The following is a 13,509-nucleotide window of genomic DNA, read 5'->3' on the forward strand; positions in this document are numbered from 1 at the left end:
TTTAAACCCAGTCTCTCCAGTGCATGCTCGCAGACACACATGCTCAAACATTGTGAGTATTAATTTCACTTATACGAAGGAGAACTTGCTGTGTGGTTGTTTTCATTGATTCAGGAGAGATGAGCACCTAGTGCATGTGTGGCAGGTCATGTAAACGCCACCTGGTTCTCTCCAGCTCATTTGTAGCTTGTCTGTGATACGGCTGGCAAACAGCCTTTTCCAAAACAACAAAAGATGAGACTTGGTGCTGAGGTATGACAGCAATTGGCCTCTTCTCAGTTTTGAGATGAAAAGATGGCATCCGTTTCCTTCCCTCTTGTTTGTCGTTTTTTTATTTTTGCCATTTCTTTTTTCAAATGTGCATGTAAAAGTGAATGTCGGGAGGAGTGACCCCCTCCCATTTCCCCCTCCCACCTTCCCCATCCTCTCCTCAGGGCAGCCACAGTGAGGCTGCCTCTCTCAGAGCTCCATGTCTTCTCCTGTGGGCCATGACTGTGTTTACAGACATACTGTATCCCCTCTGGAGTTGGCTCACCCCCCATACAGAGAACTTTATGTTCCCCTCACAGACAGACAGACAGACAGACAGACAGACAGACAGACAGACAGACAGACAGACAGACAGACAGACAGACAGACAGACAGACAGACAGACAGACAGACAGACAGACAGACAGACAGACAGACAGACAGACAGACAGACAGACAGGAGAGACAGAAAGGAGAGACAGACAGACAGACAGACAGGAGAGACAGAAAGGAGAGACAGACAGACAGACAGACAGACAGACAGACAGACAGACAGACAGACAGACAGACAGACAGACAGACAGACAGACAGACAGACAGACAGACAGACAGACAGACAGACAGACAGACAGACAGAAAGGAGAGACAGACAGACAGAAAAGACAGACAGAAAGGAGAGACAGACAGACAGAAAGGAGAGACAGACAGACAGAAAGGACGGACGGACGGACGGACAGACAGACAGACAGACAGACAGACAGACAGACAGACAGACAGACAGACAGACAGACAGACAGACAGACGGACAGACAGACAGACGGACAGACAGACAGACAGACGGACGAGACGGACGGACGGAGGAGAGACGGACGGACGGACGGACAGACAGACAGACAGACAGACAGAAAGGACAGACAGACAGACAGACAGACAGACAGACAGACAGACAGACAGACAGACAGACAGACAGACAGACAGACAGACAGACAGACAGACAGACAGACAGACAGACAGACAGACAGACAGACAGAAAGGACAGACAGACAGACAGACAGACAGAAAGGAGAGACAGACAGACAGAAAGGAGACGGACGGACGGACGGACGGACGGACGGATGTGCCTGGGGCCAGGAGTGGAAGGAGAGTTCACTTATATTAGAAGGGTAAACAGAAGACTGAATAATATGACTATGTCAAAATAAAGCAGCTACATTCTCCAACTCTTGCTATGCCCTGTGGATTGTTATAAAAGCATTGTATATTCCAAAATATAGTTGTTGAGTGCTAAGCAGAGCAGGGAATTGGTGGTGCATTGTCATTGCTAGGTGAGCTGCAGCAGAGCAGAGTAGCAGCCGATGTTGGTCTACAGCCGAGTACAATACAGAGGACACTGACACGGCTGTGACCTTACTGTGTGGCGCTCGCTGCATCAGTCTATCGCCGTAGTGATAGCGTCATAGTGACGTGCCACACTGGGTTCTGGGAAAAGGGGGCCGGACACAGAGATAAAGCCAGTGGGGGACATGGAGCAGGAGAGAGGTATAAAATGTTGGCAAGGATAGAGTTTCACAGAACGGTGAGAAACGAGCAGAGTTAGTGAGATGGATTAGGTATAGATGAGTGTAAGGTTTGACGGGATGACAGATTGGAGTGAAAAACAGTGGTAGTTTCATAGAGAGAGAAAGGGAGATGGATGGAGGACAGAGGCGAGCGTAATGGCGACACACAGCTGCATGGGGTCAGGATGGTTATATATAGAGGACAGACTGATGTATTGTGGAGAGAGCTGGGACGAGATTGCTGTCACTGTGAACGATCTCTCTCAAAGGAAGTGAAGAGAAATCCATGTTTTGCTGTTTCTCCTAATCTCTTTGTATAAGAAAAAGGAATGTATTACCGGACGTCAATGACTGCTTTGTGGTTATGAATAGATGACTTACCTCATGTTGTTTTGAATTAGGTGGAGACAAAACGTCTCAAAGAGAGGAAGTGTATACTGCAGTGCTGCTGTGAGTCTAATCAGTGCTTCTTTCTCTCTCTCTCTGCTGTTGAAGTGGAGCAAATGCCTGTGCTTTCAGCCGAAGAGGGGTGGAGGAGAGGAGAGAGCGCTGAGGACAGGTCCCCAGAGGCCCCCTCGGGCCCCCACTCCATAAACAGATGTGTCCTTGTCCCCAGTCTCCACCAAGAGAGCGCAGCCACTGAAGTGGCCAAATAATAGTGACAAATTTAAAGCTAAATATTGTCTTTATCTCGTCAGTATTAAAAGGGCCATGAAATTGATTTAATGCGGCAGCGCCTCTCTTGGGCGGCTTCTTACCGCCTGAACACAAAACAATGAGCCGCAGCGATCTATTAATTAACCCACCTAATCCTACAAAGTTAATCTGTCTCCACAACTTTGCTTGCCACTAACTTTGAATCCACAGGGTCTACTGGGGGCGTCGTGACAATGGCAGGGAGGGGAAGATACAGTACTTAGAAGAGAGAGAGAGAGAAACGAGCGTTGACTCCAGCAGAGGGCTCTTCTGCACGGCAACAGCGGGGCTGGCGTTTGTGGAGAGGAAGGGGTTCGTGACCGTCATTAGCATAGCATCCGAGCTGATTTGTGTTTTTCTGAAGAGATTAAATGAGAGGTGTGGAATATCAGAAGGGCTGTTGGAATCAGGGCCGTCTTAGACTTGTGAAGAATGGGGACTGATTGTGAAATGCTTCCTGTCGGTCGGTCGGTCTGTATGTCTGTCTGTCTCTGAGCTCTCACCTCTCTCTCACCTCTCTGAGCTGTGAGATGTTTTTCTGGGAATGGCAGCTCCTTGCTTCTTGCCCACCTTACGGTCCCAGCACAACGGCACCTCACACCAGCGCTCTTGCTCACGCTCACAGTGTGTCTGCAGAGGTGTGAATTACCTCATTCTCAGCAGGGCACGGAAAACCAATGTGTTTTTCTCCTCTGTTGCGGTTTCTCTGACCCTGCCCTTTTGCCTCCTCTAAACTGCCCCTTGCCTGCCCCTCATCAGTCTTTGTGTGAGCCCCTCTGGGCAGAACTGTAGGGGGACTCTAGCCCAGAAAATAGGTCACACCTTGGTGGTCTTCTCACCTCGACGGCATCAGAGAAACATTCTCGACTTCCTCCAGAGAGGGCTCAACACTTCCCCTGTGTGTCTGTCTGGCTGCTGGTCAGCCCAACACACACGGACCATACACACACACAACACAACCCACAGAGAACACGGAACATATCACACACAATCCAAAACAGAACACACACACAGAACACTTTCTGCTTTGAAAAGATCAAGACCACATCTATCTGGCTGTCTGGCTGGCTGGCTGGCGGAATTCTGAGATTGAATTTTCTCATTAACAGTTCCTGTCAGGATAATGTGGGCTGTTCGATTATGCAGAAGGGTATTAGGGCCAGAGTGAAGAGTCAGGCTAGTCGTCAGGCCTAATGACATGCCATTCCTCTGTGTGAGAGAGGGAGGGGAGGGGAGAGGAGAGGAGATAGGGGCTGCCGTCTCTGGTGTCAGGCCCTGGGCATGGACGAGTTTCTGTCAGCCAGGGATGGGTGTGTTCATTAGAGAGAGACTGCACTGTAATTACATCGATGCTGTAATAGAGGCATAGACACACAGGCTCAATGTGTTGCTTTAATTGCACACTGTAATGATCCTGGTATTAGTTAAAATGTTAGAGCACTGCACCATTTTACTGAGTAAAGAGCCGGCGGTCCTACTCTGCTAAATACTGTTCAGAGCATATTTGAACACCATATGAAGAGATTAACAGATTGGCTCTGAAAATCTAAGAATAACGAGAAATTGTCATTTTCTTACAATGAGTATTGAGTGGATATGAACATGACCATAAGGAGGAGAAGAGTTTCCACAAAATGTCAAACTCCAATTTGAGCGCCTGAAAACAAATAGTTTTGATGCATTCAGTTTTGCATTCAAATCGCCAAAACTGGTCCATAGCAACTGGTAACTGCTGCCAGATGAAAATACAGGGGACACACTACAGTGGCAGATCTCCCAGAGAGCAACGCTGGAAAGCTCGAAAGAAGCTGGTTTCTCCCCAGTGTAAAGCCGTTGACATCCCCTCCCCTGCCCCCAGCCAAGAGAGTCCCCACGCTAAATGGAAATATGGCAGTATGGCACAGAGAGCCTCCACCAAGCAGTGCCCATTAGCTGCTGCTAACTCAATTAAGAGGCATGAAAAACTGAGTACGATCAAAACGATAGTGAGCGTTTCAAGGCGTCCTAAGTATTTAATTTGAGTAAATGATTGTGCCACTCCCCCCCCCCCCCCCCACACTGATAATTGGGTGAGTGAAGGCTCAGCGTGGAGGAGAGGACCTCCCGCCTACCCAAACCTCTCAGTGATTGCATATATGTGTGTGTGTGTGTGTGTGTGTGTGTGTGTGTGTGTGTGTGTGTGTGTGTGTGTGTGTGTGTGTGTGTGTGTGTGTGTGTGTGTGTGTGTGTGTGTGTGTGTGTGTGTGTGTGTGTGTGTGTGTGTGTGTGTGTGTGTGTGTGTGTGTGTGTGTGCACATACATGCGCGTATATCTATGTGTGCCTGCCTATGCATTCATGTTCACAAATGTATCTCCCCCTCTCTCTCTCTCTCTCTCTGTCTCTCTCTCCCTCTCTCTCTGTCTCTCTCTCTCTCTCTCTCTCTCTCTCTCTCTCTGTCTCTCTCTCTGTCTCTCTCTCCCTCTCTCTCTCTCTCTCTCTCTCTCTCTCTCTCTGTCTCTCTCTCTGTCTCTCTCTCCCTCTCTCTCTCTCTCTCTCTCTCTGTCTCCCTCTCTCTCTGTCTCTCTCTCTCTCTCTGTCTCTCTCTCTCTGTCTCTCTCTCTGTCTCTCTCTCCCTCTCTCTCTCTCTCTCTCTCTCTGTCTCCCTCTCTCTCTGTCTCTCTCTCTCTCTCTGTCTCTCTCTCCTCTCTCTCTCTGTCTCTCTCTCCCTCTCTCTCTGTCTCTCTCTCTCTCTCTCTCTGTCTCTCTCTCCCTCTCTCTCTGTCTCTCTCTCTCTCTGTCTCTCTCTCCCTCTCTCTCTGTCTCTCTCTCCCTCTCTCTCTGTCTCTCTCTGTCTCTCTCTCTGTCTCTCTCTCTGTCTCTCTCTCTCTCTCTCTCTCTGTCTCTCTCTCTCTCTCTCTGTCTCTCTCTCCCTCTCTCTCTGTCTCTCTCTCCCTCTCTCTCTGTCTCTCTCTCCCTCTCTCTGGGTGTAAATAGGAGGGCTGTGTAAGTCAGATCCCAAAGCGTGTTGATAGCACACTAGAACACTGCGGTGATCTCCAGTGGAGCGGCCTCTGGGTCCTACTAGCTAGGTCTGGGATGATAGTGAGTGACGTTTGTCCTCTGTGTACCCACAGGCTTCCCGGCGACGGCGTACGGACCGGTGGCGGCGGCGGTGGCGGCGGCGCGTGGCTCAGGTAGGGGGGCCCGTGGAAGAGGCGGCTACATGGCGTACCCACAGAACGCAGGGCCAGGTAAACTCTGCTCTGTCCGTGTTCTGTGTGGCTCCTGCTCCCTCCAGCTTCTCTCGCTGCTCTGCTTCTCCTTAGCACACTCATAGAAACATGTATAATGTAGTCCACACACACTGGAGCCCTAAATACTTAAATGAAGGGCCCAGGCAGACATTTTATTATCCAATCCTAAAACTGTCTAAGAATGACTCACCAAAATAATTGGGTGTCAAGCACATAAAGTAGCTCGATCGATTTCGAACACATTTTGACTTGTGTTATTCTTCGTTGGCAATGTGCTGCGATAGGTCTGCTTTAGCCCTCAGTGACTAACACTGCTTCTCCAACCAAAGAACCTGGAGACATCCACTCACTATAAACACACACAGCACTGATTGATTAGCTAACACTGTACACATGTGTGTGCAGAGCGACTTGTACCAATAATCTGAAGCACCAGACTTGCAAGTTTCTCCCTGTTTCTCACTCGTCATTGATTCGCCAGTCAGCTTCATTAACATATCTGGCTCTGTCCTCCTCAATAACACTAAAGCAAATCAATAGCAGTGAATAACAACCTAGGTGTCGGAAATTGACAAGCAGCATCCAAGCTCTAGGGAAGACTGGCTTTCTTAATCAGACTCAGGTCGTCTCTCTCCAAGTGCTACTGTACCTACCATAGTACTATAATATGTCAAGTGCCTTCAGAATGTATTCATACCCCTTGACTTATTCCACATTCCATACTCTCTGAACGCACTGTATGTATGTGTATATATATATATATATATATATATATATACAGTGGGGCAAAAAAGTATTTAGTCAGCCACCAATAGTGCAAGTACTCACACTTAAAAGATGAGGCCTGTAATTTTCAACATGACAGATGACAGACAAACATAACTATGACATACATAATGAGAAAAACAAATCCAGAAAATCACATTTTTTATTTATTTTTTTGCAAATTATGGTGGAAAATAAGTATTTGGTCAATAACAAAAGTTTATCTCAATACTTTGTTATATACCCTTTGTTGGCAATAACAGGGGTCAAACGTTTTCTGTAAGTCTTCACAAGGTTTTCACACACTGTTGCTGGTATTTTGGCCCATTCCTCCATGCAGATCTCCTCTAGAGCGGTGATGTTTTGGGGCTGTTGTTGGGCAACACGGACTTTCAACTCCCTCCAAAGATTTTCTATGGGGTTGAGACCTTGAAATGCTTCTTACGAAGCCACTCCTTCGTTGCCTGGGCGGTGTGTTTGGGATCATTGTCATGCTGAAAGACCCAGCCACGTTTCATCTTCAATGCACTTGTTGATGGAAGGAGGTTTTCACTCAAAATCTCACGATACACGGCCCCATTCATTCTTTCCTTTACACGGATCAGTCATCCTGGTCCCTTTGCAGAAAAACAGCCCCAAAGCATGATGTTTTCACCCCCATGCTTCACAGTAGGTATGGTGTTCTTTGGATGCAACTCAGCATTCTTTGTCCTCCAAACACGACGAGTTGGGTTTTTACCAAAAAGTTATATTTTGGTTTCATCTGACCATATGACATTCTCCCAATCTTCTTCTGGATCATCCAAATGCTCTCTAGAAAACTTCAGACGGGCCTGGACATGTACTGGCTTAAGCAGGGGGACACGTCTGGCACTGCAGGATTTGAGTCCCTAGCGACGTAGTGTGTTACTGATGGTAGGCTTTGTTACTTTGGTCCCAGCTCCCTGCAGGTCATTCACTAGGTCTTTTTTTTTGCTCACCATTCTTGTGATCATTTTGACCCCACGGGGTGAGATCTTGCATGGAGCCCCAGATCAGTGATCTTGTATGTCTTCCATTTCCTAATAATTGCTCCCACAGTTGATTTCTTCAAACTAAGCTGCTTACCTATTGCAGATTCAGTCTTCCCAGCCTGGCGCAGGTCTACAATTTTGTTTCTGGTGTCCTTTGACAGCTCTTTGCTCTTGGCCATAGTGGAGTTTGGAGTGTGACTGTTCGAGGTTGTGGACAGGTGTCTTTCATACTGATATAACAAGTTCAAACAGGTGCCATTTAATACAGGTAACGAGTGGAGGACAGAGGAGCCTCTTAAAGAAGAAGTTACAGGTCTGTGAGAGCCAGAAATCTTGCTGGTTTGTAGGTGACCAAATACTTATTTTCCACCACAATTTGCAAATTAATTCATAAAAAATTCTACAATGTGTTTTTCTGGATTTTTCATTTTTCTCATTTTGTCTGTCATAGTTGAAGTGTACCTATGATGAAAATGACAGGCCTCTCTCATCTTTTTAAGTGGAAGAACTTGCACGATTGGTGGCTGACTAAATACTTTTTTTGCCCCACTGTATATGCTCCTGCGGTATGATCATGTGAATGTATGCTTCAATGTCCTGATGGAAACTGTTTGGAAATATGACCCATCAATACACACACACACACACACACACACACACACACACACACACACACACACACACACACACACACACACACACACACACACACACACACACACACACACACACACACACACACACACACACACACACACACACACACACACACACACACTGCCCGTCTTCCTCTTCTCTTTTGAGCTGCATTCACTTCAGCGCAGGCAACAGAGGAAGCCAATCAGATGTTCTGTCTCTCCAATCAGGGCTCTTGATCTTGCGTTTTCAAAACAAACAATCTGACAGACAATGGAGCTCAACGCCATTCACTGAGAGTTAAACAGGGATGTAATTTGCTGATGATTCCTTGGAGAGGATGAGACAGGGGCACATCTTGTACAGTTGTCAGATCCTGACAACTCTGTGTTGCCTGATAGTGCTGGTAGATGATGTATGGGGGTAGAGTGATGGTGACCTCACAGGTCTGCTGTAGTCTAGGTAATGAGAAGCCATAGGGGGCTCTCTCAGCTCTGATGTTTGAGCCGCCATAGTTTACTGCACACACGCACGCACACACACGCACACACACACACACACACACACGGTAGATAAACAGGGTCGAGCGCCGAGGAAGACGAAGCGTGTTTAAATGTGACCTTCCTCTCAGCTAATCTCCCGCTCGTCTCCTCTCTGTTGTGTGGCGCCGTGCCGGGGTGAACGGGTGCATCTCGTTACCTCCCCGCCGCGCTCATATTTACCCACACGCTTATCATCCCACAGAGCGAGCAAGCCTTAAACCCTCGTCTCTGTCTTCCCCTCGCCACGTGGCTGGCTGCTCACCGGTGTGCCTGCCTGCTCCGCAGGGAGCCAAGGGTAAATGAAAGACAGTCCCCAACACTGGGTTCTGTCACCCTCCTCTCTCTGGCTCTGACAGCCCACGGCTTAATGTCACCGGTCAGATCGACACCATGCTCACATGGCCTCCCTCTCCATGACAGCGCTGCTGCTGCTGCTGATGGAAGGTATTTTTAAGTCCTCCGTGAGGCTCTTTACTCCCTGGGTAAAGCAGTCCCTGGGACTGGCCTTGCCTTGCCTTGCCATCACGCCATAACAACTTAGCCCTGAATGACAAGAATGGAATCTGAATGTTATTCCATGTGTCCCTTCCCGATGTTTGTCCTTCTGTGGATGTATGATAGATGATGAGCCTGTATTACTGAGGTCGTATGTGAAAATGTATGTTCTGAATAGCTGTTTGACAGACACTGATGGATAACATGTCATTGATGAGTTATTGCTATGTTAGTTTGTTTTCTGGGATATAATCAGCAGAGTTGATCAGTGAGTATGTTAACACGCACTGTAATCACTTGATAGGAAACGGATTAGGGCAGTTGGCTGAGTATGGCAATAGTCACATAAACATCTTACTCTGCTTACCTTGAGCGGCGATCATAATCGCAGTCATCGCTCTTCTTGCAAAGCTTGTCAATGTTTTAATCAAACTATTATATTAATCTGACGATCCACAACAATCGTATTGGTGTGTGCATGTAACCATACTCACTGAGAAGACAATAGGAGTTGTTATTGATGGACTCTGTGGCCCTGTCATTCCCATGGACAAAGTTGATTGATCAGTAATTCACAGTAAAGTCTAGTGTGCTCTGACCTGACCTTTTTGGGCTCTAACAATGGGATCACCCATTACATTGAGATCACTGGATCTAGGGGCAGCGAGTAGCCTAGTGGTTAGAGTGTTGGGCCAGTAACCGAAATGGTTGCTGGATCGAATCCCCGAGCTGACAAGGTAAAGAAATATGTTGTTCTGAACAAGGCAGTTAACCCACTGTTCCCTGGTAGGCTGTCATTCTAAATAAGAATTTATTCTTAACTGACTTGCCTAGTTAAATAAAGGTCACACATCTCCTCTTTGATCCTCCAACAGAGGGAGATCACCCATCAAAGGGCTGTCTTTTAGAGGCAACATCATCACATCATCACTTTGGACCACTTTGTAGGTTCATGTGTGCGTTCAACCTTGGAGTTTTGCTGACAGTATTCAAAGCCAGATTTCCACAGCCCCATAACTCTGCCTTACAGAGATGGCAGACTAAGAACAAACTCTGTAGCTACATGTGCCTTTGAATGGGGAGTGGCAGCATAGCTACATACGCTAAAGAAATAAAGGAAATTTGACCAAAACAACAGAAACGCCATGCATATCCATGGTGAGACTCAGAATCAGAATTTCAGAATTTCCACACATCAAAATGTGCCTGTTTGTATGTGTATTTCCCACTATGTTGAGGTACAATATAGTATAATACTTGTATAGATGTCATCCTCAATATATGCTCATGTCATCTTCACCAATCAACTCCATTACACTTAAAAATGGCTTCAACTACCACCACCGATTTCCATATGACTAGCTACACTGTAAAGGGGTTGCCGTGAATTTGACAGTAACTTACAGGCAGCAAAGTGGCAAGTAAATTACTGTATTTATATTGCAGTACACCTACTGTATTCTAAATACATTAAAGCAATTACTGTGTAATGACACACAGTGCAATACTGAAGAATTTACCTATTGCACTGTAAAAAAACAAATGCTACTGTAATTGTCATGAATGAATGGGATTCGTTGGGTGGAGGTTTCACAGTATTTTACTGTAATTACATGGGATTGGTGCAAGTAGGTCGGCTGCTAGGTAATGTGTTTTGCACATGACAGCATATCAATTCATATTTGGTGTTTTGGGTCAGTTGCACTTCTAGAGGCCTTAACAAGGGCTTCCTTACTGGCAGCAACGACAGGGCAAAATACATGCAGCCAATCTGTCTCCTGTAAATGTTTCATTAATGGGACATTATAGTACTATATGAGTTAAACTGGTACAGCTCTCACACTAACGGTTGGAACAAATATAGCCTCTTACAAGGCACGCCTCAAATTATGTTAATGATATGTTAATGAGAAGAAGAAAAATACGGTACAGCAATTCCTTCCCCGCCCACAACAGTTTCCCGCAATGCACCATCAATTACAGTATGCTGCAGTATAATGCTTTCACAGTGTTTTACTGTTGATAATAGCCAAGATCACAGTAGAAATTAGTTTCCCTTGACAGTATATGCTACCAGCTTATAAGACAGACAAATACAGTTGAAGTCGGAAGTTTACATACACCTGAGCCAACTACATTTAAAATCTTTTTTTTATTTTCTTCAATTCCTGACATTTAATCCTTGTAACAATTCCCTGTCTTTGGTAAGTTAGGATCACCACTTCATTTTAAGAATGTGAAATGTCAGAATAATAGTAGAGAGAATGATTTATTTCAGCTTTTATTTCTTTTATCACATTCCCAGTGTGTCAGATGTTTACATACACTCAATTAGTATTTGGTAGTATTGCCTTTAAATTGTTTAACTTGCGTCAAACGTTTCAGGTAGCCTTCCACAAGCTTCCCACAATAAGTTGGGTGAATTTTGGCCCATTCCTCCTGACAGAGCTGGAGTAACTGAGTCAGGTTTGTAGGTCTCCTTGCTCGCACACGCTTTTTCAGTTCTGCCCACAAATGTTCTATAGGATTGAGGTCAGGGCTTCGTGATGGCAAGTCCAATACCTTGACTTTTTTGTCCTTAAGCCATTTTGCCATAACTTTGGAAGTATGCTTGGGGTGATTGTCCATTTGGAAGACCCATTTGCGACCAAGCTTTAACTTCCTGACTGATGTTTTAAGATGTTGCTTCAATATATCCACATAATTTTCCTGTCTCATGATGCCATCTATTTTGTGAAGTGTCCCTCCTACAGCAACGCACCCCCACAACATGATGCTGCCACCCCCGTGCTTCACGGTTGGGATGATGTTCTTCGGCTTGCAAGCCTCCCCCTTTTTCCTCCAAACATAACGATGGTCATTATGGCTAGTTCACAGTTCTATTTTTGTTTCCTCAGACCAGAGGACATTTCTCGAAAAAGTACAATCTTTGTCCCCATGTGCAGTTGCAAACCGTAGTCGGCTTTCTTATGGCAGTTTTGGAGCAGTGGCTTCTTCCTTGCTGACCGGCCTTTCAGGTTATGTCGATAAAGGACTTGTTTTACTGTAGATATAGATACTTTTGTATCTATACAGAACGTGTCTCCTTCCTGAGTGGTATGACAGCTGTGTGGTCCCATGGTGTTTATACTTGCTTACTATTGTTTGTACAGATGAACGTGGTACCTTCAGGCATTTGGAAATTGCTCCCAAGGATGAACCAGACTTGTGGAGGTCTATAATTGTTTTTATGATATCTTGGCTGATTTCTTTTGATTTTCCCATGATGTCAAGCGAAGAGGCACTGAGTTTGAAGGTAGGCCTTGAAATACATCCTCAGGTACACCTCCAATTGACTCAAATTATGTCGATTAGCCTATCAGAAGCTACTAAAGCCAATACATAATTTTATGGAATTTTAGTGTATGTAAACTTCTGACCCACTGGAATTGTGATACAGTGAGTTATAAGTGAAATAATCTGTCTGTAAACAATTGTTGGGAAAATTACTTGTGTCATGCACAAAGTAGATGTCCTAACCGACTTGCCAACAAGACATTTGTGAGTGGTTGAAAAATAGGTTTTAGTGACTCCAACCTAAGTGTATGTACACTTCCGACTTCAACTGTATTTCCAAATCAGATTTTAGTAACCACATTGTGAGCCTGTTACAACATCACATAAATGATGACGGAATTCATAAATATCCACTTTGTTAGATCAGTTTTTTTGAATGGCCACCATTGACAGCGTTTCTGCTCTTTCCCCCACGGTCTGCGTTCCATTGCCACCTCACCCAGGGCCCTTCTCCACTGGAGGCCAGTCTGTCCTCTCCCTCTTGGACTGGTCAACGTGCCTGCCTCACTCAATCTGACTCCACATCTGTCTGTCTACCTGAGGACCTGCTTGATTGACATGTCAGCCTGGGGTTTAGACCATTTGTTACCCGCCTCCTCCGTCCCCTCTGATCTCCCCTCCTCCGTCCCCTCTGATCTCCCCTCTGATCTCCCCTCCTCCGTCCCCTCTGATCTCCCCTCCTCCTTCCCCTCTGATCTCCCCTCTGATCTCCCCTCCTCCGTCCCCTCTGATCTCCCCTCCTCCGTCCCCTCTGATCTCCCCTCCTCCGTCCCCTCTGATCTCCCCTACTCCGTCCCCTCTGATCTCCCCTACTCCGTCCCCTCTGATCTCCCCTCCTCCGTCCCCTCTGATCTCCCCTCCTCCTTCCCCTCTGATCTCCCCTCTGATCTCCCCTCCTCCGTCCCCTCTGATGTCCCCTCCTCTGTCCCCTCTGTCACACTCAGAGATATTTCTGCCGGCTCTCAGTCTCTCATTCAGGCCCTT

General features: G+C 46.3%; 1 protein-coding gene across 13 annotated transcripts in view; it reads left to right on the forward strand.

The window, feature by feature from the left end:
* The window catches only part of LOC124008625 (RNA-binding protein Musashi homolog 2-like), a 343,271-nt gene that overhangs the window by 309,464 nt on the left and 20,298 nt on the right, over positions 1–13,509 (forward strand). For 8 of the 13 annotated variants that reach the window (XM_046320058.1, XM_046320069.1, XM_046320047.1 and 5 more), the window contains exon 11: positions 5,619–5,735. In XM_046320058.1, coding sequence (XP_046176014.1) covers positions 5,619–5,735 — 117 coding nt within the window. The remainder of the gene's footprint in view (positions 1–5,618; positions 5,736–13,509) is intronic. The other 5 variants (XM_046320098.1, XM_046320144.1, XM_046320122.1 and 2 more) reach the window with 1 other exon arrangement.

Source organism: Oncorhynchus gorbuscha, linkage group LG02, assembly GCF_021184085.1.
Source record: "Oncorhynchus gorbuscha isolate QuinsamMale2020 ecotype Even-year linkage group LG02, OgorEven_v1.0, whole genome shotgun sequence".
Lineage (NCBI taxonomy): Eukaryota > Metazoa > Chordata > Actinopteri > Salmoniformes > Salmonidae > Oncorhynchus > Oncorhynchus gorbuscha.